The 25,320-nt window shown below is 45.0% G+C and overlaps 1 protein-coding gene across 5 annotated transcripts in view; it reads right to left on the minus strand.

Moving 5' to 3' along the window:
- The window catches only part of LOC137528643 (connector enhancer of kinase suppressor of ras 2-like), a 563,792-nt gene that overhangs the window by 105,729 nt on the left and 432,743 nt on the right, over positions 1–25,320 (minus strand). For all 5 annotated transcript variants that reach the window (XM_068250054.1, XM_068250052.1, XM_068250051.1 and 2 more), the window contains exon 14: positions 1,254–1,288. In XM_068250054.1, the coding sequence (XP_068106155.1) occupies positions 1,254–1,288 (35 nt within the window). The remainder of the gene's footprint in view (positions 1–1,253; positions 1,289–25,320) is intronic.

A 25,320-nucleotide genomic window follows, 5' to 3' on the forward strand; every position in this document is an offset into this window, starting at 1 on the left:
GAGTTTTGTGAAATCAATCTTTAAAGAACAAGTGACACCCATGCTAACCTAGAAATAAAAAAATAAACATATATAAGTAGATAAATACTACTTCTACTTACATAACAGATGTATTGTGCTATCCACGCACTGATTCCTGTGAATTTTATAAAGTAAAAGCAGAAAATCCTATTCTAGGCAGTGGCCATCTTGCCAAGCTAATGCTGACATCATATCCTCCCTGACTCTTGTTTCCCCCCTCCCTTCTCTTGCTCATTGTGTATTCATTAGCTGCCCTCCTCCCAGAGTCTTCAGACACTCCCATTGAGGTGTATACTAACAACTGCACTGTCTTTTTTTTCTATTCTCCTCGAATCGCTGAGTCACCTTAGCCTTGCTTGTAAGCACAAGTGAGCAGAGGTGTTTCAGATAAGAAGCTAGGCAGGGAAATGGAAGAGGAGGAATGTATTATAGATAAAAACTCCCAGCATTCAACTGTTTGGCACTGACTGCTAAAGGGCCAGCGCTCCTAAAGTATGTGATAACTCCAAATCATAACAGCAGAAAAAGTTTTGAAAGTTTTGAATGCAGGATTAGCATCTTTATCACTTAATACACCCAAACCAGTTGAAATTTGATTGTTATGGTGACAATACTGCTTTAACAAAAAAACTAAAAAAAAAGTCCCCTTTGGGGTACTTACCTCGGGAACGGGAAGCCTCTGGATCCTATTGATGCTTCTCCCGCCCTCCTCAGTCTCCTGCATTCAGCGCTGACTCCTTGTGCAGCACTATTTACGTTTTCAGGTGTAGCGCAGACGCATTAGGAACTTTCCGATTGGGCTCCGGCGATAGAAGCCTCCGAACACCGGCTTTCCGATCGAGCTCCAGCGGAAATAGCCAATATCCATCAGGTCTGCTCTACTGCGCCTGTGTTTGCGCCCTGAAGGTAAATATTGCTGCGTCTGCGCAGTTCTTGTCAGGGGAATTTTTGGGGGAGCCAGCGCTGTATCCCCGAGGCTAAAGAGGATGGGGGAGCCTCATTAGGATCCAGACTTCCCCCTCCCGAGGCAAATACCCCACAGGGGCTGTCTTTTTGTTACAGATGTACTTTGAACTAAACAAAGTTTTAACAGCATCAGAAACAAGCCCAATACTTTTCCCTATAACGGCATATCTCAATGATCATTTCTCGTGTCCCCTCAGCTGGCCGGAGACAGACACGCTTGGGCAGGAGATAATCACTGATAATTGATAGAATAGGAAGCTGGTTACCTGTCGCTCTCTCCTCCGATGGTGTCCGCCGCTCTCTGAAACACAAGAAAGATGAAGAACATTTAGCGTGTGACTTGGGGGAGGCTGGAAGGAGAGAGGCACAAAAAGCGAAGTGAAAATAACAAAATCTAAAGTAAACTGTGGTGGAGAATCTGTGTGCAGCCAGGAAGTGACTGACAGGCACATGCAGAGCGCACAATGTGTTACTGAAACCACAAGAGACTGATGTGTGTGACGATACAGTGCTGACACTACTTCATCACTGCCCCAAACGTCTTCCACACTCACATCTCACAGCGTATGGTGGAGGCTGCACAAATACCGCTACTAACCAGGCCTGGCTTTACTTCACAGGAGCCAATAGGCACAGAAGTCATGGCATCCTAGACTTTGCCCTCCGTGAACCTACAAACCCCCGGCAAACCACACTGCAGGTGTGCTGTCTGTGCTAGCTATCACTTCTCCCTTACTTCCCCTTACTTCCCTCGGTGTAGGTGGCTACAGGTAGTGGAATGAAACCCAGCATTTATTCTTTGCTCTAATAGATTATTTACAGCATATTATATACAACCAGCTTTTTTCTTTTACTAGAACGGCACTTAAAGGGTTACACACAGGACTTAGAAGCTTCCATGCCAGCAAAGCTGGACGCAGCCAAACTTTAGATAATGTTATACAACAAGAGGAGAGAGAGGAGAGGAGACCAGCACTGCAATCGACTTATTTATTCCATGCTGTAAAAGGCTCCGTTGAAGTGCACGTCTGCGCGAAACGGCCGTCAGGCCCACAGTGCCCAGCACCCACCGTCACCCACATTGCTTCATCTACCTGGTATGTCTACTATTTTGCACTAAGAATGTGACTTTTTGTATGCACCTTTTACAGCATGGAATAAATAAGTCGATTGCAGTGCCGGTCTCCTCTCCTCTCTCTCCTCTTGTTGTACAGCATTACTATTTCCTATACCAGAGCACGCAATTGCAACCATGCTGTTTGAAGCATAGTGGTCCTGCCAGCTCCCCACTCAAGATTGTACACCTGCTGCAGTGCCAACCTGCACACCTTTTTTCGCTACAACTTAGATAATGTTATCTTGTATTTAATTGTATCAAGTGAGGAATGTAAATAAACACTTCTCTGACACTGCAGGCTCTCCTGAACAAAGTCAATCAGAAAGCGTTTCTGCTTACGTTAGAACATGAATTATAAATAAAATGCAAAGTCAACTCTCAGGGCAAAAAATGTACTTTGGGAACGTATAATTTCTAAATGAATAATACTACTTATGCACAAAAGCAAATATGATAACCGTATAGCATATAAAAAGTAGGAAAACATGTTTTTATTGAATATTATGTCAGGGTTTTATACCGCTTTAAGTAGCTAGTGGTGCCCTCAACTGAAGGGAGATCTGGTTAGTGGAATGCAGGGATCGGGGTGAGGAATCTCTCATTTGCGCTCTGCTCAAGACTCTGTATAGGGAAGGAGGCACTTGGAGAGGGGAGTGAGCCGCCCCTCCATCATCAAGCGCCTGTAGACACGTGCCTACAGTGCCTTATGGGAAATCCGGCCCTACGGCTAACTCTTCAAGACTCCAGATTTCTGCACTTCTGAGTTCCCAGCTCTGTACACTTGCTGCACCCGTTATCAGTGGATCTTACCCTTTTCCACTAGCAATCGCTAGCGTTTGCACTAAAAGCTAGCGATTGCGATTCAGCAAAATCCACATGTTTACCGGCGATTGCGATTTTGCTATGCACTGCATAGCATAGCAAAATTGTGGCAAAAATCACTCGCCACGCGATCGCCCTTTTGTAAAAATTGCATTGCGCTAGTGGAAATAACCTACCGCGATTCCTATGTTATTTAGCAAACCCTAGCTATGTTAAAATCGCTAGCGATTTGCGATTTTGCGATTCAGCAATCGCAAAAGCCTCTATTGGAAAAGGGCCCTTACCGCTGCTGGATTCGTCTACCTCTTGGGAACGCTGGTGGGTAAATCTCTACCCAGCTCTGCACACCTGCCAACCAGCCGCACCCATTACTAACAGAACTCCTCCCCCCTTGCTTGATTTCATCTCTACTCCGGGACTCTGGTGGTGAGGTCTCTAGAGTCCTCAATTCTATGCTCTGCGCACCTGCCAACCAGCCGCACCCATTACTAACAGAACTCCTCCCCCCTTGCTTGATTTCATCTCTACTCCGGGACTCTGGTGGTGAGGTCTCTAGAGTCCTCAATTCCATGCTCTGCACACCTGATGAATACATTAGTAATCTACTGTATGAATGGACAGTGCTGGTATCGTCAATTACCTTTGTATTTTGCCATTTGTGCAAACATCACACATCAATCCCGATTATTCCCATCATCGGTGCGGTGCTTAGGAGATCCTCAGAGCTACGTGTAGCTTCCAGGATTGCTAAGAGGCCGCAAGACAGAAGTTACGAATGACAGGAAGTGCAGACGCTGCGTGACGCCCATGTGCCTTCTAATAATCAGAACACTTGTATAGCGCTTTTCTCCTGTCGGACTCAAAGTGCTCAAGAGCTGCAGTCACTGGGATGCGCTCAAGAGGCCACCCTGCAGTGTTAGGGAGTCTAGCCTTGGACTCCTTACTGAATAGGTACTGACCCTAGCCAGGATTCCAATCCTGGTCTCCCATGTCAAAGGTGGTGCCCTTGAAGAAAACCTGTAAAGATAAAAGGTTCCCCTGGGGGGGGGGGGGGGTACTCACCTCAGGTGGGGGAAGCTTCTCGATCCTATCGAGGATTCCCCTGTCCACCTGTGTCCAACGGCGGTGGCGAAAAAGCACGCGGAACGGCGGGGATGTAAATATTTACCTTCCCAGCTCTCCGCTTGGAGGTAGGCGGAAATAGCCGATCGCTATCTGTCCGCTCTACTGCGCAGGCACAAGTCTCCTGCGCCTGTGTAGTAGGGCGGATCCGACAAAGATCGGCTATTTCCGCCTATCTCTGTGCTGAGAGCTGCAACAGCGCCCCCGCTGGAGCTGCGAAGGTAAATACTGTATATCACGCTTTGTCAGGCTTGTCGAGCCAGGATTAAAGGAGACTTCGGGGGAGCCAGCGCTGGACTGCCTGCAGCTACAGGGATGGGGGAAGCCTTATTGGGACCCTGAGGCTTCCCCCTCCCGAGGTGAGTACCCCCAGGGGATGTTTTTTTTGTTACAGAGTCTCTTTAACCAGTACACTATCCCAGCCACTATAGTGTACTGTTTAAAGTGTACCAGAGATGGTACACTGGCCCTTATTTATACAGCTCTGTCTTGGGCTACTTTATGTTGGGGAATTGATGTACACTGGTGAGGGGTGATTGTACTATATGTTGTAATTGGCACTGCACCTGTTTATTTCACTCCTGACGATGGCCCTTGGGCCGAAACATGTAGAGTTTGTGGGTGTATTGTCACTGTATATACAGTATGTATTAAGCAGCTCTTAGATGGAAGTTGCAGCCTTTTCCCCAGGCTAGTGACATTTACCAGACCTTCCTATGTGAAGAGTCAGCACTAGAGGGCGCTAGAGGGCGGACAGGCACGAATAATGCCCAGACATCCGACTGTCCGCCAGGCCTTGTCACTTTAATCTTTAAGGAAGACATAGGGGGATAGTTAAACCCCACACTGATATCACTAAAAGGTGTGGTGGAGGATCAATAAAGAACCCCCACCCCCTTTGTTGTTTCCCGCAAAAGATTGATTAATTACACACACACCCATTTTTTTTTTAGGGCCACGGTTTACGCCATGATCCCTGTTTGTAAAAATTTCTACTAATAAAAGGTATAGTGCCTTAAATGTAAGTTTAGGGCTTTGTCCATAAGGGCCTTTTTTTGCACCTTATTTATACTTACCTGAGGCTTCCAGTGTTCTCCCCAGAATTTTTTTCCAGCCGGGTGACATGAAAAAGTAGCCAGGTGGGGCGTGATGAGAAAATACAAGGCCGGCGCTTCTCTGCACAATTCTGCTTACAGCATAGGAGGAGGTGAGCCGATGACAGCCGGGTGCTCACCAAAACTAGCCGGGTGGAGCACCCAGCTAAAAGAGCCTGGGGAGAACACTGGCTTCCTTCAGCCCCATGAGCACCGGGGCTTCCCTTGCAGTCACCGCCAATCGTTGCCTTTTGCAGATGTGTGGCAGATGTGTGGCCCCCACTGCGCTCCCATCCCGCAGATGCAGAAAGCTCCAGGGGACGGAAGAACGACGAGGGGTGCATGCATGGCTGAGCCACGCATGCGCAGAAGGCAACAACTGCCCGGCTTACCGGGAGTCATTGCGGCAGAACAGAGGGGCCGAGGAGGACAGTGAGGGAAGCCACTGTGCTCATGGCGCTGGAGGAAGCCTCAGGTACGTATAAATAAGGGCCAGGGAACCATCGCTGGTTTCCTTTAAGGGCTCTGCCTCTGACACAGGAGGCCAGTGTTCGAATCTGGGCCCTTCCTGTTCAGTAAGCCAGCACCTATTCAGTAAAGAGTCTTTGGGAAAGATTACCTAACACTTGCATTGCCTATAGAGCACGCCTTAGTGGCTGCAGCTCTGGTGCTTTGAGTCCACCAGGAGAAAAGTGCACTATAAATGTTACTTGTCTTGTTTAACACTACTAACACTTTGTTTTGTAATTTTGGGAGCCTTTCGGGTTGTTTCACACCACAAGCGATTGCGCTGTGCCTGCCGATCCCCGGTGATGGGCAAAGTGCTAGAGCAGTGTCTCCATGCCGGAGTATTCACACCGTAGCTTTGCCACCGCAAAGGCGGCAAAGCACTGCCTGCAGCACTCCAGGAGTCATCACGCTGCAACTCTCACTCCCGGCATTAGAGGGATTCTCAACCGCCAGGGAAAATTGCCAACCAAATGCAGTCCCTAAGCGCTAGTCATTTTTCAGCGACACTCAGTGTGAAAAGGCCCTTACACCTTTCACAACTTTTACAATAAGTTACTTAACTCTGCATTTAGGAAACAGGAACAGGAAGCTTATAACATCCAACTCTTTATTTTATTCATAATGTGTCCTAACATCAGACACCTAAAATACGCTGTGTTGACCTTATGAAGACCTCTGTCCAAGGGCTGGATTTTTTTATTTTTTAGAGTGGGCCTGAACTCTTGCACAGGACAGAAGGAGAACAGAGAGACATGCACCCTGTATGTATGTAGAGAGTTTAGCCCAGGCATAGGCAAATTCAGCCCTCCAGCTGTTACGGAACTACAAGTCCCACAATGCATTTGCCTTTATGAGTCATGACTGTGGCTGTCAGACTCCTGCAATGCATTGTGGGACTTGTAGTTCCTTAACAGCTGGAGGGCCAAGTTTGCCCATGCCTGGTTTAGCCTGTCTAATTCCTCTGTGACTAAGCACAAGCTGTAATTTGATCTCTCAGCTGTGTCAGCTGGCAGCCTCGACAGAGCAGCTAATTGTTAAACACAGGATGTTAACAATATGTCTGTTTCCATGAAAGCAGGAAGTACAAACACTGCGGATTTATTGCAGGATTGATATCAGCTGTAACAAATAAATGTTTTTCTTTAAAGGTTATTATGCTGTTGCTTATTTAGCCCAGAGAGGAAGTTCCGAGTTCAGGTCTTCTTTAAGATGTCTGTGCTCAGAGTGAGCAACATACGGCCCTGTGCTAATTTTAGCGGCCAGGAAATCCACACTGCTCTTCTTGTTGACAAACACATTTTATTGACAACATGAATGGGGATCTCTACACCTCTGGTTCCTGTTTTATGTGCATAGGATTTTAGTAAATGCTTCTAGTGGAATCAAATGTGTCATTTCTTATGCAGTCACTCCGCAGCTGGACAGACCAGCAGCACCAGGAGCCTCTTATTGGCTGATAAATCACAACCTTCTAGCCCAGGGGTAGGGAACCTAGGGCTCGGGAGCCAGATGTGGCTCGTTTGATGGCTGCCTCTGGCTCACAGACAAATCAGTAAGGATGTGCTCAAGCAGCGCAGCTTTATGTGGCAGCGCAAGTAACATTTTCAAAGTAGGCACGCTACTGCTGTAACATGTACTACTAACTTACTCGGGCTACCCCAAAACTAACGGCTGCTCCAATTGTCCCACCCTGGATCCTGTCAGGTCCAGTGACTGTAGAACAGGATTCCCGCACTTTGATTCGCCCAATAGGCTGCCTTTCACTTGACAAGCAGCCTATTGGGCCAAAGTGCAGGAATCTCATCCTACAAAGTGAATCAACCCTCGAGTCAGCTAGATAATTGTACAAGCTGTTAGTCTGTATTCCTCCTGTCTGGCTCTCCGGGAAATGGCTGATGTTGCTGAAACCCAAAAGAAGCTGAAGACGTGTCTGACACTTCCGCTGCCTGGAGGATCAACTGTATACACATCACCATGGCAGTAGGGACGTGAGCCATGTGCTGGGCATGCGCACTGTGCCAGTTTGAAACATATTGTATGGCTGTCACGGAATTACATTTTAAAATATGTGGCGTTTATGTCTCTCTCAGCCAAAATGGTTCCTGACCCCTGCCCTAGGCCCCCGAGTTTGCTGCCACTCCCCCTCAGGTCTCCCCCAACTTTATTGTGTTCCCTGGGGCCCCTGCAGTTTTTTTTACAGTGTAGCGACTCACCTGTCCCGGGAGTGTGCACTCTTCCTTTGCCCCGTCTGTATCCTAGAGGGACACCTCTGGATACCTATACTGAAGAGATACTGGTGGCAACCCCTACTGTGGGCCCCTCTGATAGCTGCCAAGTACGGGGGCACATTTGGATAACTATATGGGAGGGCTACCTAATACTGGGGGCTACTTTTGGCTACCACTTCCCAACAGTGTGCCTAAGTCTCGGGGGGGGGGGGGGGACACTATTTAACCTGGAAACTGCCCTGCCTCTCTCACCATCTGTTTCCAATATTCAGACCATTATGAAAAAATGTAAACACAATTAATGATTCTTGAAGCAAGCTGAAGGTACATCTGCCCTGCATTCCACTGAACTGTACGAGAAGTGATTAATGACGCCACCTGGATGATGGCTGCACAGCGGCACTAAGCAGGCGATTGCGCAGCCTGACGATGTGCACTCATTCACACGCTGTCACAGCATGGAGGGGCCACTTCAAATATTGTGCAAGAAAATCATTTCCCAACATCACACTCTACAGAAAGGCACGGCGAGAATGTGGGAAGTGTATAGACTGGAAACAGGAAGAGGAAGTCCAGACAGCAAAACCGAAATCCCTCCCCCTCCCCTCTCCCCCACCACGAGGAGTCATGAGCAGCTGATCCTTATAGAGTACCTATAAATATCCCTACAAAACTGCTGCTACAAAAGGTCGTTAACGTCTAAAATAGAAATCGCTGAAGTCAGCGGTTTTCTATTTTTTGCTGTTTTTTTTTCCCTCTCCCGGCGCTCCGCTGTGCGCTACGATTTTGTACAAGGGGCTTTTGCAAGCGCAGAGGGATTCAGTTTTTTCACTTCCTGACGTCCTCTTTCACCCGGAAATGAATAAATACAATGTATTTATTCATAAAAGCGCCAACTCGATCGCCGGATAAACTGATTTGTGAGCATTTTGCACTTTTCCTATACCTTCCATTGTAGCAAAATCGCCCCGAAAATGGTACAGGCAGCGCTTTGCTGAGCGGAAAGAGGACGAAACGCGCTGATATGAACTATCCCATAAGGAATCATTGCACTAGCGATTTCAGGGTGCTTTTAAAAATCGCAGATGCTCAAAAACAAAACACAAAACGCTTTAGGTGTGAACCAGGCCTTAAAGTGGACCTGAACTCAGAACTTCCTCTCTGCTCTAAAAATAAGCAACAGCATAATAACCTTGAGGCCCCTTTCATAGTGGGACATTTTCATGGCAGTGCGTTACCCTTTTTTTCACCACAGTGTAATGCTAAAGCAATGAAAACCTATAGGGCATAGCAAACCTACCGCGGTGCGATGCGCTGGAAGTACCCAATTCACCGCCATGACTACAGCGCGTTATTGGCAACGACCGGAAGTCATGTAAGTCTATGGCGCCGCAGATATTTTAAACTGTGTGCCACTTGCATTCGCGTTGCGCATGCGCGGAAGCATATTTTGATAATAAACTTCCGTGTACTTCCAATTTCCACCACAGGAAGGGGGCGCTAGTGAGCCTCACTTCCTGTTTGGCTCGCAGCCAGAAGTGAGATTACCGTGCATTGCCACGGAAATCTCCAAAGGCTTTCGTTGACGTTGTGGTGCGATTGCACCATAACAAAAACGGTTTTACAGTGTGAAACCAGCCTTATAGAAAAATATCTTTTTGTTACAGCTGATACAAATCCTGAAATAAATCTGCAGTGTGTCTACGTCCTGCTTTCATGATGGCAGACATAGCTTCAACATCCTGTGTTTACAAATTAGCTGCTCTGCCGAGGCAGTCAGCGGGCACAGCCGAGAGATCAAATTACACTTGTGATTAGTCACAGATGAGGGGGTAGTGAGGGGTCATTCACACTACGGTCATTTTCGGCCTTTCTTCAAGCACAGACGATATTTAAAATCGCCCACAAAACGCTCGTCGAATGAATCTCTATGAGAAGGTTCATATCAGCGCGGTTCGTGCGCTGTGCATTCAGCAAAGCGGTGGCTGGACCATTTTTGTGGCGTTTTTGTTACAATGGAAGGCATAGGAAGAGCGCTAAACGCTCACAAAATAGCTTCATGTGGCGATTGCGTTCGGGTTTTTTAGAATAAATACTTATTAAATATAAAATATAAATATTTATTATTTTCCGGGTCAAAGAGTTCACTTACTGACTTGCATCAGGGAATGAATTACAAAACCGCTCGGAAAAGCGATTACAAAAGCACTTTTACCAGAAACACAGCGCACAAAAATGCAAAATGTTAGCTGTAAATGAGGCCTGAGACAGGCTAAAGTGAACCAGAGACGAAGCACCCTCATGTATTTCACCATATATATCAATGGGAACATTAGTTAAAACACCTACTGTGCTCTCTGTTTCATCCTTCACTGCTCAGCCTGCTTGTTATCAGCCCTAATAAAATCCAAGACTGAGCATTCAGTCGAGGTTTGACCTGGAATCATTATAGCTGAGTCTGTCTTCTCTGTTGTCTTTTCAAGCCCAAGCCTGCCCCCTTCTGGCTCTGCTTTCCTGTTCTGTATACTGGCAGCATCACAGAGAGCTGTGAGGAGATGGGAGGAGCTGCTAATGTAAGGCCATTTTGAAAAACGTTTTTTTTATTTATTTACTTTTTTTTTTTTGAAAAACGTTTTTTGTTTTTTTTAATCTATATTTGTTAGTCATAAGAGGTTTTTAGAAATGGTGACTTCATTTTGCACAACTCCACTAAATAATATGCTTTTCTGATGAACTGAGTTTTAGTAAAAAACACCAAAAATGGCACACCAGAGTGGTGAAAATACCATGTATAGTATTTATTTTGTAAAATCTATCGGGGGATATGTTAATTTTGTGCCGAAGCGTTCATCTCTGGTTTCCTCTAAATTCTCTAAATACACACAGGGTGCATTTCTCTATGTTTTTTCTTTTGTCCTGTGCAAGAGCTCGGGTCCACTTTAACGGATACCTTGCTAATCTCACAAATATTCACATAAAATAATTAATTTAATTTAAACATTAAAGGTGCCCATACATTACTACATTTTCAGTTTAGTGATTTAGCAATCTAATTTGTTGGGTGATCAAGAACAGTGCGGTTGAGCGAAAGTGGATTGGCTACTGGCTCACACACTGCAAGCAAGATCCTGACGATTCGTCTTCACTTAGGCCTCTTTCACACCTGGACGTTGCGTTTTAGGGGACGTTAAGGTCGCATAACGTGTTCCTAACGCTACGCATGGTGGTGTTGAAGATGGACGTCAGATTGAGCCGCGTTATGCTGCTCTTGGTGCGCTATTTTTGTTCTATCTATACTGATAGAACAGCTGCTCCAGGATAGTGATGGGAAGTCCGGATCTTTTCAAGGATTCGAATCGGATCATTAAAAAGATCCGGATCTTTGGACCGAATCATTTGAATCATTTTACTAAGGAAGCAGACTGGGGGTGAAATGTACAGTGCTTTCCCTGCACTGTACATTCTGTATGTTCCTGTTTCTTCCAGACATCCACTGTGAACCAAATCGTTCATTGTGATGATTCGGATGATTCGACTCACAAAAAAGATCCGGATCAAATGAACGATTCATTCATGATCCGGACAACACTAGGAGTCCAGGTTACGTCACCACAGTGCAGTGAATATTAATTAGCCATGTGGCTAGTCAATGAGCATGTGCAAGCAGTCTAATGCAGCTAAAGCCCAGTATAACGCACAGCATGCTGCACTGTCATTCAACGTGCTGCGTTACAATGTAACGCAACGTGGGCACTGTGAACAGCACATTGATTTTTCAGTGCTGTGAGTTAGGCTGCGTTACTGGCTGCTGTAACGTGGGACTTTAACGTCTTACTGTGAAAGTTCAAAACAATGCTGTGTTTCCACACTCTGAAGCCCAAAATTGTTTCTGCATCAAGAGAAATCATGTGAACATTGGCCAATTCCTTTACGATCGACCGGTGATTTCCACCCTGCCCAATCCAGTAGATTTATAGATTTAACCAGATATGGACCAATTTCTGTCAAGCACAACTGAACATAATGGATTCTCCGTCATTACATTAAAATGTGTGAATTGAATGGTCTATCGAGCAGGAAAATTGAGCAATGTTTGGGCACCTCAAACTCACACGAAAAAACAGCACGGTAGCACTGCCCTGAGGCATAAATGTGTTCCAAAATACAAACAGAGAAGAAAGCAGTATAGGGATTGATTGAGTTAACCTCACTGATACCCAGTGGTGACGTTACACTGGGGCATGCTGGGGCATTGCTCCCCCCCCCCCCTTCCCAGGAATCACTTTGCACACCTGAGTGCCCCCCCTTCCCCCCGCTCAGAAACATACAGCTGTTTACAGGCTCCAGGAGCATACAACAGGATAGGGTCTATAAAATACTCCCCATGTCAGAGTCTATGTAGTCCAAGAGTCTTATCTATTTGCCATAAATACCTCACACTCCTTGCAAGATCCCTTGTCAATCTATCTGAATGACACTTATATTTGCATAAAAATCTTTCTACCTCCTTCTGATTGTATGTTCTAATATTGTCAGTCAACAGAAATAAACTCTGAAGAAGAGTTACTGGCTGAAAGTTTGCAGTTTTTCTTATATTAGCCAGTAAATGGTATTATCCTGATTCCAAAGCTCCTGTCTGTAAAATACAAGCTCTGGTCTCCAGCAATGCTTAGCTACTAAGATAAAGAATTACACACACAGTGTTTCTCTCCCTCCTGCCTCCTCCCCCTAGCCTTGCTTGTAGAGTCATGAGACACAGGCTGGGGGCTGGACTGATTTGTCTGGGATCTGTCCACACAGGAGCAGCCTACTAGCAAGTAAGGATTAAAGCATTCCAGCCAACTAGCCAAGTACATCTGTAGGTAACGCTTCTTCCATAATAGCACCATTATTTGGACAATCTGCTCTGCTCAAACACATCTGAGTTCTGTTTGTGATGTTTACATTTGGTTCCTATAATTGCTTAACTAGTAGTTAGTCTTCATTTTATCACCTGAGTTAAGGCACAAAAAATATTTAAGCTCACCATACTCTGAAGAGAACATAAGAACCACCACTGAAAAACCCAAAGTTGACAGAAGCCAGCAGGTGACTCAGCTTGCTGTGGTCCAACAGTGAGTAAAATATGACTTTTGGGCGGAGTGGAACTTTAAATTGGCCGTGCCTACACACATGAGCAATTTCACCTGCTGGAAAGATTTCTTCGTTGTTTTTAAACTCCTGAAACTGCAAGATTGTCAGTTCAGCTTTTCCCTTCACCCACCACATACTGACAGCTGCCTCTGTGTTCTGTAAAAACATCTCTTCTACGCAGGGCTGCCCTGCCTCCAGACCGGTCATCATGGAAGCTGAGCGACACCAATCCTACAACCTCCTCTGGACCACTGTGTGACCTATAGCAATAATATAAAAGAATGACATAAAGACACAGGCCAAAATGCAACACACCAGAATCCCTCGTGTGCAATGTAACAAGTCCCTCCTGAACAGTGTAACCAATCCCTCCAGTACAAAGTAACATCATCCCTCCAGTACAATGTAACAAATCCCTCCAGCACAATGTAACAAATGTCTCCTGTGCAATGTAACAAATCCCTCCAGTACAATGTAACACATCCCTCCAGTACAATGTAACAAATCCCTCCTGTACAATGTAACAAATCCCTCCTGTACAATGTAACAAACCCCCCCTGCACAATGTAACACATCCCTCCTGTACAATGTAACAAGTCCCTCCTGAACAGTGTAACCAATCCCTCCAGTACAAAGTAACAAATCCCTCCAGCACAATGTAACAAATGTCTCCTGTGCAATGTAACAAATCCCTCCAGTACAATGTAACAAATCCCTCCTGTACAATGTAACACATCCCTCCAGTACAATGTAACAAATCCCTCCTGTACAATGTAACAAACCCCCCTGCACAATGTAACACATCCCTCCTGTACAATGTAACAAATCCCTCCTCTACAATGTAACCAATCCCTCCAGTACAATGTAACAAATCCCTCCTGTACAATGTAACAAATCCCCCCTGTGAAATGCAACAAATTCCTCCTGTACAATGTAACAAATCCCTCTTGTACAATGTAACAAATCCCTCCAGTACAATGTAACACATCCTCCCCCCCCCCCACGTGTCCTGAGGAGGCGTGCTCACACGCGAAACAGCTGTAGACAGGGGGCATATGTTTGTACTGAGTGTCGTGGCTGAATAAAGAAGAAATTCAAGGAGTGTGCCGGATTCCGTCTTCTTTTTGCAAATGTAACACATCCCTCCAGTACAATGTAACACATCTCTCCTGTACAATGTAACACATCCCTCCAGTACAATGTAACACATCTCTCCTGTACAATGTAACACATCCCTCCTGGACAATGTAATAAATCCCTCCTACACAATGTAACAAATCCCTCCTGTACAATGTAACAAATCCCTCCTGTACAATGTAACAAATCCCTCCTGTACAATGTAGCACATGCCTCTAGTACAATACAACGGCATCTTGCCCACAGGGGAGATGGCGCTTTGGGCCTCCTGCCCACACATGACACATTTCCGCCGGATGGTGGAGCCCACCAGTTGGGCACACAACACGAATGCATCCTGCCCATAATAGAAATGAGGAAAAGGGCTTCCTGCCCTTACCTCACACACTTCCGCCAGCACCCACAGCCTATCAGCTGGTCACACAGCGGAGGCTGCAGCGAGCAACACCCCGCCCCTTAGTAGGACGCAACCTCCCACCTCAGGAGGGATATAGTTTACGGACAAATGGCGCCAGACCACAGCGGAGGCGCCATACGTGTCTGTACAGCACCACGGGTAAGTCCCCTCCTCTCCTTCTTCTCCCCATACGCGCCAGTGCTCTTACCTGGCCATCCACACCCCCAGGTCTTATTCATGAAGCAGGTTATCACCCACCCCGGGAGGGAGAAAATGCGCACTCCTCACAACCTGGGGAGGCTTCCCCCTGTCCTGAGACCTGACGCTGCACGCAGGTACACGTACATCTCAGGGACACAAACAGCCTACACCTATGTTTAAGGGGGACTATCGCTCCCAGCATGAGGAAACGATCACACAATGTATACCTATACATAAGGGGGACTATCACTCCCAGCATGTGGGAACAATCACAATCCAAGCTCAGGGTGCATGTTATTGCACAGGAGAGATATATATATACATATATATATATGTTTTTATTACACTGCACAGATCCTCTCCACATGTGGAGATGTGTGAGATGGACAACCTCACACACAGATATGTACTCATGGAGATATGTGTTTATTCTATTTTTTTGTGTTGATAGGATCTCATAATGGAATATGTTTATATTGATCATTGGTATATATTGATGGGTTTAACTGTGTGCGGATTGTGACACAGGGCTCTGTTTTTATTATGTTTTCTTATTTCCTTACTTATTTATTATTTATTATTTATTCTTTGTTTCCTGTACTTTTTGTTTTTGTATCTTAGTTGCTCCTGTCTGTGTGATTTTGTTGCCTGATGAAGCGGACTTGAGATCCGTGAAACGCGTTGCAATTTTGTTTTTCTGATAAGGAGTAGTAATTAAATTATATGATTTTATTACACTGAACCAGTGCTGGTGTTTCTTGTGAGGTGAGCAAGTCCACCATTGCCACCTACAATTTTAACATTTTATATCTGATCCTCTTTTTATCCTTTTGGCGCCTCCTTACTTTGAGTACATTTTGATCCACCTGGTGGATGGGTGTTGACACCCCTTCTCTTTTTTTCTACGGAGAGCGACTTTCTTAAACCTGAACGGGGACAGGTCTAATCTCCTCGTCTGCGATTGAAGTGGTTGCCCCTATTGGCAACCCATACTTGTGAGTATAAACCCTTCTTTTCCACAATTGTGCCATATACCAAACGATAATACACTATCGGGGGCTCTCGATCTCTTCTCTTCTTCTTGTTGCATACTCCAGTACAATGTAACCAATCCCACCTGCACTATGTAGCACATGCCTCCAGTACAATGTAACAAATCCCTCCTGTACAATGTAACAAATCCCTCCTCTACAATGTAGCACATGCCTCCAGTACAATGTAACACATGCCTCCAGTACAATGTAACAGATCCCTCCTGTACTTTACAATGTAACAAATCCCTCCTGTACAATGTAACAAATGCCTCCTGTACAATGTAACACATGTCTCCAGTACAATGTAACAAATCCCTCCTGTACAATGTAACAAATGTCTCATATACAATGTAACACATCCCTCCTGCACAATGTAACAAATCCCTTCTATACAATGTAACAAATGTCTCCTGTGCAATGTAACAAATCCCTTCTGTACAATGTAACAAATCCCTCCTCTACAATGTAACCAATCCCTCCAGTACAATGTAACACATCCCTCCTGTACAAAGTAACAAATCCCCCCTGTGAAATGTAACAAATCCCTCCTGTATAATGTAACAAATCCCCCCTGTGAAATGTAACAAATTCCTGTACAATGTAACACATCCCTTCTGTACAATGTAACAAATCCCTCCTGTACAATGTAATAAATCCCTCCTACACAATGTAATAAATCCTTCCTACACAATGTAATAAATCCCTCCTGTACAATGTAACAAATCCCTCCTGTACAATGTAACAAATGTCTCCTGAGCAGTGTAACAAATCCCTTATGTACAATGTAACAAATCCCTCCAGTACAATGTAACACATCCCTCCAGTACAATGTAACACATACCTCATGTACAATGTAACAAATCCCTCCTGCACAATGTAACATATCCCTCCTGTACAATGTAACAAATCCCTCCTGTAAAATGTAACAAATCCTTCCTGTGCAATGTAACAAATCCCTCCTGCACAATGTAACACACCCCTCTTGAACAATGTAACAAATCCCTCCTGTACAATGTAACAAATCCCCCCTGTGAAATTTAACAAATCCCTCCTGTATAATGTAACAAATCCCCCCTGTGAAATGTAACACATTCCTGTACAATGTAACACATCCCTCCTGTACAATGTAATAAATCCCTCCTACACAATGTAATAAATCCCTCCTACACAATGTAATAAATCCCTCCTGTACAATGTAACAAATCCCTCCTGTACAATGTAACAAATGTCTCCTGTGCAGTGTAACAAATCCCTTATGTACAATGTAACAAATCCCTCCAGTACAATGTAACAAATCCCTCCAGTACAATGTAACACATCCCTCCAGTACAATGTAACACATCCCTCATGTACAATGTAACAAATCCCTCCTGCACAATGTAACATATCCCTCCTGTACAATGTAACAAATCCCTCCTGTACAATGTAAAAAATCCATCCTGTACAATATAACAAATCCTTCCTGCACAATGTAACAAATCCCTCCTGTACAATGTAGCAAGTCCCTCCTGTAGAACATAACAAATCCCTCCTGTACAATGTAACAAATTCTTCCTGTAAAATGTAACAAACCCCTCCAGTACAGTGTAACAAATCATCCTCCCTGTACAATGTAACAAATCACTCCTGTACAATGTAACAAATCCCTCCTGTACAATGTAACAAATCACTCCTGTACAATGTAACACATCCCTCCAGTACAATGTAACACATCCCTCCAGTACAATGTAACAAATCCCTCCAGTACAATGTAACACATCCCTCCTGTACAATGTAACAAATCACTCCTGTACAATGTAACACATCCCTCCAGTACAATGTAACACATCCCTCCTGTACAATGTAACAAATCACTCCTGTACGATGTAACAAATGTAACAATTGTGGTGCAATATGCTTACAAGGTGCTGGCACCGGAACAGTGGGCCACAGGACAATCCGGGAAGCTTTTAGGCTATCCAGAGGTTTGCCTCTACTAAGGAAAATATTAATTTGGATTTTCACCACCCACATCACGTACTCTTAAACCCTTACAGAGAAAAAAAAAAGTCCACTAAATGCATTGTTCTAAAAAGCTCAATAATCTGTGGCATAGGTCCGTCCATCTTGTACCTTTCTTACGGAGGCATGAACGAGAGTTCAAGCGATTGCGGTACTTCACCTGGGAGTCCTTAAGGATGTTAAAGATCCAATCCGCCGTGAGGGTTGTTGTCGGCCCGCGATGGCAAACACTGTTTGCGTAATCACAGCCTGTACCCACGTTACATAACAATCCTTATAAACGACCAATTTATGCTAAAAAAAAAAATCACCGGTTGTCAGAAAAGGCAAAGGCCTTTACACTGGGTACCCTGTTCTCAGCAGTGCTGATGTAGTAGCTGTCCTTACATCACATGACCCTGCAGAGCACAAGCATTGCATCTCCCACCCAGTTAAGTTGGCGTTACAGCGGCCATTTTGTCCTGAGAGCAGAGGGTTCTGAGTATCCAAACTCCCCTCCACAAACACTGACAGTTTCTGGGCCCAGGCGAGATATTTACAGCGGTTCCTTTACGACGGGCTCAGCAGGTTTATTAGCAAGAAGTCTCATTCAGTGAATGTGTGAAATGTGACGGCTGTAAAGCTCAGGTGAGAGCGGCCCATAAATGAGATGGCGATGTGCGGAAACGCAGACTTTCCATAATAATGATAAGTTCGCTAGTGAAGCCATCACACAGCCATCCCGCGTTATGACTCTGACCTTACTGCGGTAAATTGGGTTTATATCGCCACGGTAATGGCCACTTCCGGCTCTCGTCTTGCAGAAGAGATACATCTAGGCTGATTTATCGAGGGATCTCTGGGCTGGAGAGTATCTCTAGAATGGAAGAGTCTGACGCTCTTAGGGATGATATCAGATCATAGAGAGAGAGCTGTGCAGGTCAGTGAATCTGCAGTTGTGTAACCACTAAGGTTGGCCACACATTACTCAATTTACAGCATCGATATCCAGCCAATTTGAATCATAGTAGTGATAAGCACAAATTTCGCATAAATGTAATTTTGCCTCGTAATTCGCAATTACGATACAAAATCGTAATGAAACATTTTAAGTAAAAGTCGTAATTAATTTTGTGTGTAAACGTAATCAGGAACAGTAATCTTGCATCACTTTCATGTAATTTTATGCCGAATTAGCAAAACACCCATACATGCTATCATCACCAAAACTGCCATGTATGTTAGGGGGAATCATGGAAAACAAGGCTAAAAAAGGAACTTTTCGAAAAATTGCGTTTTTATAAATGCAAAGGAAAAATGGTTGGAAACAGTATATCTACGCCCCTGCAGACTTCATTTTAGCTCTAGAGTTGTGGATATACGTATCTCCACCGCAACTGCCACTGTGCGCGCTCCCGCGCTAGTTTCCCTCGCCGCCCAGAGATCAGTGAATGGGAATGCAGTTTCCATGCATTGATCTAAGTCACCGTTGCAATGATCGCCGTCATCAATGAGATGCTGCGGTCATTGTACAAAATACAAAGTAATACATACATGCGTTACTTCCTGTTCACATACTACTAGTATGCCCAGGAAAGAAATGACTGAGGACATCTTGTGGCCAAATAGTAAAATTACACCTACTGTACATACATTATTTTTTAATAAAAAGACATACACATATTTTTAAAATGAACTCCTTACCTCCCACACTCTCGCATAGTTACCCACATAAAACTTTTGCTTTAAAAAATAAATAAATGACAATTTAAAAAAACAAAACAAATAGTTACCTTAGAGACGGAACTTTTTTATATGTATGTTAAGAGGGTATATTACTGTCATTTTTAAAAATATGGGCTTTTAATTAGTGATGGATGCAAATAAAATATTGTCACCATACATTATACTAAGGAAATATTTTAAATGCTGCAATAACCAGGACAATAGGCAAATAAAAAGGTGTAGGTTTTATCCACAGTAGAAAATTTTATTTTAAAACTATAATGGCCGAAAACTAAGAATTATTTTTTTTCATTTTTTTTTCTTATAATTACCATTAAAATGTATTTAGAATAAAATAATTTAGTGTAATCTACCACCCAAAGAAAGCCTACTTGGTGGCGAAAAAAGCAAGATATAGATCATTCATATGTGGTATGATAAGTAGTGATAAAATTATTGGCAAATGAATGAAAGGAGCACTGAAAGAGGAAAATTGCTTTGGTCCACAAGGGTAAAACCCCTCAGTGGTGAAGTGATTTAACTTAATTTTTCTGAGTTTAAAATACATTTTCTCAAAAACCACAAAGTCTTTTTAAAAAATAAATGTTTTACCTTGTTTCTACCCTTCTCAATCCCCTCCCAATCAGTAGCCAATACCTCCTTTCCCATGAGAAATCTTTTCCTTTTCTGAGACAGATCATCAGGGGGCTCTGTATGGCCGATATTGTGGTGAAACTCCTCCCACAGTGTGATGTCATGACCATGCTCCTGAGAGTTTCCTGTCTGTGAACCTCGTTGCATTGTAGGAAATAACAGCCTTTTCCAACTGCCAAGCATGCATTATCTTCCTCTGTGCATAGAACTCTCAGTAACGAACATTCCGTACAGATCACCTGGCAGAACTACAGATGTTACCAACAGCAATACATTTCAGAATGTAAATCAGGGAGAGGAAAGATCTTAAAATGGGCTAACACTGGCTAATAAATCTATAAATGAATATTGTAAACAAGAAGAAATTGTATTTATTATATTATTTCCACTACAGTTCCTCTTTAAACTATACTCCATAGCGCGCAAGCGGCTTTACATACCGCTGTTCCGTTGGCAGGAAGACAAACCGCTCTATACGACGAGCGATTGTGCCATGTAACACGATGTCGCGGCTGCAGGCGTAATAGTGAGAATCATCTGGTAAGAACATGAATCGCTATTTCCTCTCATCGGCTCCTTCCTGCGGGGCCGCGCTAATGCATTATAAAAGGTTAGAATCTGATGCATAAAGTACAATCAAGGCGTTCAGCGGGGAGAGGAGGGCCCGGCGCGGGGAGGACGAGGCTGCTGACATTTTACGAAAGGCGACTTCGCACACCAGCGGCCGGATCGCTGCTTCCAGGTGGCAGCCGCCTTTTCTTTCATGGAAAGGAGAGATATACTGTGTGTGTTTTCATTAGTTTTATTTCCTCCTCTTTGCCTCAACCTCCCCGGCACGATTACAGTTCCATTAACGGCTGTTTTACTGGCGCATAAAACAAGTGCGGACAGATCGATTTCACGGGACAAAGCTCCTGCGCGGGGCGGAGGGGATGGCCGGGGGGGGGGGGGGAGGGGGGGGATGCAGGCACTGTCATCTAGATCCCTGTGAAGGGGGGAAACGGGACAAGTACTGCTGGAGACAACCAGAGGTGTAGCTAGGGTTCCCAGCGCTCGGGGGCAAAGACAGTTTTTACAACCCCCTCTGGACAAAATGGGTGTGGCCAAGCATCAGAGTGTGGTCATGGGTGGAGTCAAAGGTACAAATGTTGTTTAGGTAGCCAGATGTCCCCCCTTACCCCGTATAGATAACCATGTGTCCCCTTTCCCCTGTTCAGATTTGCCCTCATTTACATAGCCAGATGTGCCCCCCATAGATAGCCAGATGTGCCCCTCTATAGATAGCCAGATGTCCCCCCCTTTAGAAAGCCAGATGTACCCCCCAATACATTTCCAGATGTGCCCCCCTATAGATAGCCAGATGTCCCCCCCTTTATACAGCCGGATGTGCCCCCCTATGAATAGCCAGATGTGCCCCCCCTATAGATAGCCAGATGCGCACCCCTTTATACAGCCGGATGTGCCCTCCTATGAATAGCCAGATGTGTCCCCCTTTAGATAGCCAGATGTGTCCCCCTTTAGATAGCCAGATGTGTCCCCCTTTAGATAGCCAGATGTGTCCCCCTTTAGATAGCCAGATGTGCCCCCTTCCCCCCTATAGACAGATGCGCCCCCTATGGATAGTCAGATGTGTCCCCCTTTAGATAGCCAGAGGTGTCCCATTCCCCCTTTAGATAGACAGATGCGCCCCATATAGATAGCCAGATGTGCCCCCCCTATAAATAGCCAGATGCGCCCCCCCCTATAGATAGCCACATGTGCCCCTATGGATAGCCAGATGTGCACCCTTTAGATAGCCAGATGTGCACCCTATAAATAGCCAGACGTGTCGTCGTCGTCATCCCCCGGTAGAATTAGAGGCATCAAAAGGATAAAAGAATTTAAAAAGTTTAAAACATGAAGAGGCAGTGGTGGACTAACCTCCTCCAAGCAGACACAAAAATTGCCAATGTATCTGTCAAATACAAGAAGTTTATTTACATACTCTGTGGGAAAATGCAACGCGTTTCGCAGGTTTGATCCCGCTTCATCAGGCAATAACGGAGCAATAGCATATGTGGTCAGTAGAAGAGCCAGGCACCTGTCACATCAGCCCCAGGTGCCTGGCTCTTCTACTGACCACACATGCTATTGCTCCGTTGTTATTGCCTGATGAAGCGGGATCAAACCGGCGAAACGCGTTGCATTGTCCCCCGGAGTATGTAAATAAACTTCTTATATTTGACAAATACATTGGCAATTGTTGTGTCTGCTTGGAGGAGGTGAGTCCACCACTGCCTCCTCATGTTTTAAACTTTTTAGATACGTTTATCCTTTTGGCGCCTCTGTATCCATACTACACTATATCAAGTCCACCCCTGGTGGAGGGATGTTACCCCTTTTTTCCTCATCTACGGAGAGCGACTTCTTAATCCTTAGTGGGGTCAGGTCTAATCTCCCCACCTGCTGTTACAGTGGTTGCCTTGGATGTAACCATGCTTTGTAAGCATACCTTTTTACTCTATCATACTTCATTTCAACTACCAGTACATACTATATTTGGCACTTCGTGTCCTTACTCTATGCCCCCCCCTCCCCATGGATAGCCAGATGTGCCCCCCTTTCCCCCTTTAGATAGTCAGATATTCCCCCCTTTAGATAGCCATATTACCATACGGTAATTTGAGATGCAGATAAGTTGCATTACAGCTCCAGGGAAAAAAAGTGTTATGTTTAATCACAAAAGGATGCCTGAGAGAAGAAGCTTATCAGTCTTTACATAACGGGTTAGTAAAAAAAAATAATTTGTCATTCTACAGGGATCACAAAAGGTTTTTAATAGCAGTCCTTCCTTCCTATTACGAGCAAGGAAAAGCAATAGTCAAAGATTATTCACAAGAACAACAAACAATTTTCATGAAATATGCAAGCAAGATGACTTTATAGAAAGACAAACAGGGGGTACCGCTCCACCGTACCATGCGAGACAGTGCAGGAACACAGGCAGCCAGGCCCAATACGTCAAGACAGGAAAGGTAGGTCCGCACCAATGTCTCCACAATCGATAAATCGATATATTCAGGACATATCCAGATACAAAGAGAAAAGCACTTGACTAACATGTTTCGGACACTTGGTCCTTAAAGGGAAGGTTCAGGGAACTCTTGAAAAAAATAAAAATCCCTATCCACTTACCTGGGGCTTCCTCCAGCCCGTGGCAGGCAGGAGGTGCCCTCGCCGCCGCTCCAGAGGCTTCCGGTCGTCTTCGGTGGCCGACCCGACCTGGCCAGGCCGGCTGCCAGGTCGGGCTCTTCTGCGCTCCATGGCCGGGCTCTTCTGCGTCCCACGCCGGCGCGCTGACGTCATCGGACGTCCTCCGGGCTGTACTGCGCAGGCGCAGTAGTTCTGCGCCTGCGCAGTACAGCCCGGAGGACGTCCGATGACGTCAGCGCGCCCGCGTGGGACGCAGAAGAGCCCGGCCATGGAGCGCAGAAGAGCCCGACCTGGCAGCCGGCCTGGCCAGGTCGGGTCGGCCACCGAAGACGACCGGAAGCCTCTGGAGCGGCGGCGAGGGCACCTCCTGCCTGCCACGGGCTGGAGGAAGCCCCAGGTAAGTGGATAGGGATTTTTATTTTTTTCAAGAGTTCCCTGAACCTTCCCTTTAATCATAGACCATGATGACTATGATTAAGGACCAAGTGTCCGAAACATGTTAGTCAAGTGCTTTTCTCTTTGTATCTGGATATGTCCTGAATAAATATATCGATTTATCGATTGTGGAGACATTGGTGCGGACCTTCCTTTCTTGTCAAGATGACTTTACTAGCATGTTATTGACCATCAACGCCATTGACTGTCCTTTTTGCTGTAGAGATGACAGACACAGTTTAAAGAGGCCCTGTAGTGACATAAAGTAGAATACAGTGAATTACTCAGGATGCCCACTTATATGGTCATTTTCTTGGTTTCAGCATCAGAAACACTTCCTAAAAAAATAAGAAATTTCATTTGTTTGGCTATTTTCACTACAGGTCCTCTTGATGATGACACGACACAGCCTGTGGTTCAGACGAAGGCTTTCGGCACAGATCCTTCACCAGGGAATCTGCTGAAAGACGTTTAGGTATAGGGCCAGACACTACGAGTTACGCAGTAAATAACCCCCATCTGCCTCACCTGCGCTTACCGGTTATTTCCTGTTTCATGTGGGGCGTCACCGGGGCGGGGACAGGAAGATGCCACCAGCGACTGGCGTTACAGCAAGAGACAGGAAACACCACAGGAAAGGTCTGCAGCGCATTGTGTAACAGCGCAAGCTGATGTGAGCTGCAGCCTACTGTTTTGACAATGAGAAGAGTTAAAGAGGCCCTGTAGTGACATATAGTAGAATGCAGTACATTAGCCAGAATACCCACTTTTATGGTAATTTTCCTGGTTTCAGCATCAGAAAAACACATCCTAGATCTATATCTTGCTGAATATTGGTATTGTAGCCCGCCCTTCCAGTGATGTCACAGCCTAGGCTGTTTAGCTATGCAGAATTCTCCTCCCAGAGCATTCTGGGAGACCAGGCATTATTTTCACTGGCCACGGATTCCTCAGAAACAAACATTCTGCACAGATGCACCTGACAGGACTTAAAGGGGAACTGAAGTAAGAGGTATACGGAGGCTGGCATATTTATTTCCTTTTAATCGATACCAGTTGCCTGGCAGCCCTGCTGCTCTATTTCTCTGCAGTAGTATCTGAATAACACCAGAAACAAGCATGCAGCTAGTCTTGTCAGATCTGACTTTAAAGTCTGAAACACCTGATCTGCTGCATGCTTGTTCAGGGGCTATGGCTAATAGTATTAGAGGCAGAGGATCAGCAGGGCTGCCAGGCAACTGGTAATGCTTAAAAGGAAATAAACATGGCAGCCTCCATACACCTCTCTGTTCAGTTCCCCTTTAAGATGTCACCACCAGTGAGAAATCATAAATGTCAGAATGTAAATCAGGGAGAGGAAAGACTTTCCAATGGGCTAACACTAACTAAACAAATATATAAATGAATATTGTAAAAAAAAAAAAAAAAAAAACAATTTAATTAATTATGTTTTGCTACAGTCCCTCTTTTCTCTATAAATATGATTGCAAATTGTTGCGGCAAAATCCTACAATTAAATCTGGACTACCACAACTCCCTTGCTGTCAGTTGT

The sequence above is a fragment of the Hyperolius riggenbachi genome, chromosome 8, assembly GCF_040937935.1.
Source record: "Hyperolius riggenbachi isolate aHypRig1 chromosome 8, aHypRig1.pri, whole genome shotgun sequence".
NCBI classification, from domain to species: domain Eukaryota; kingdom Metazoa; phylum Chordata; class Amphibia; order Anura; family Hyperoliidae; genus Hyperolius; species Hyperolius riggenbachi.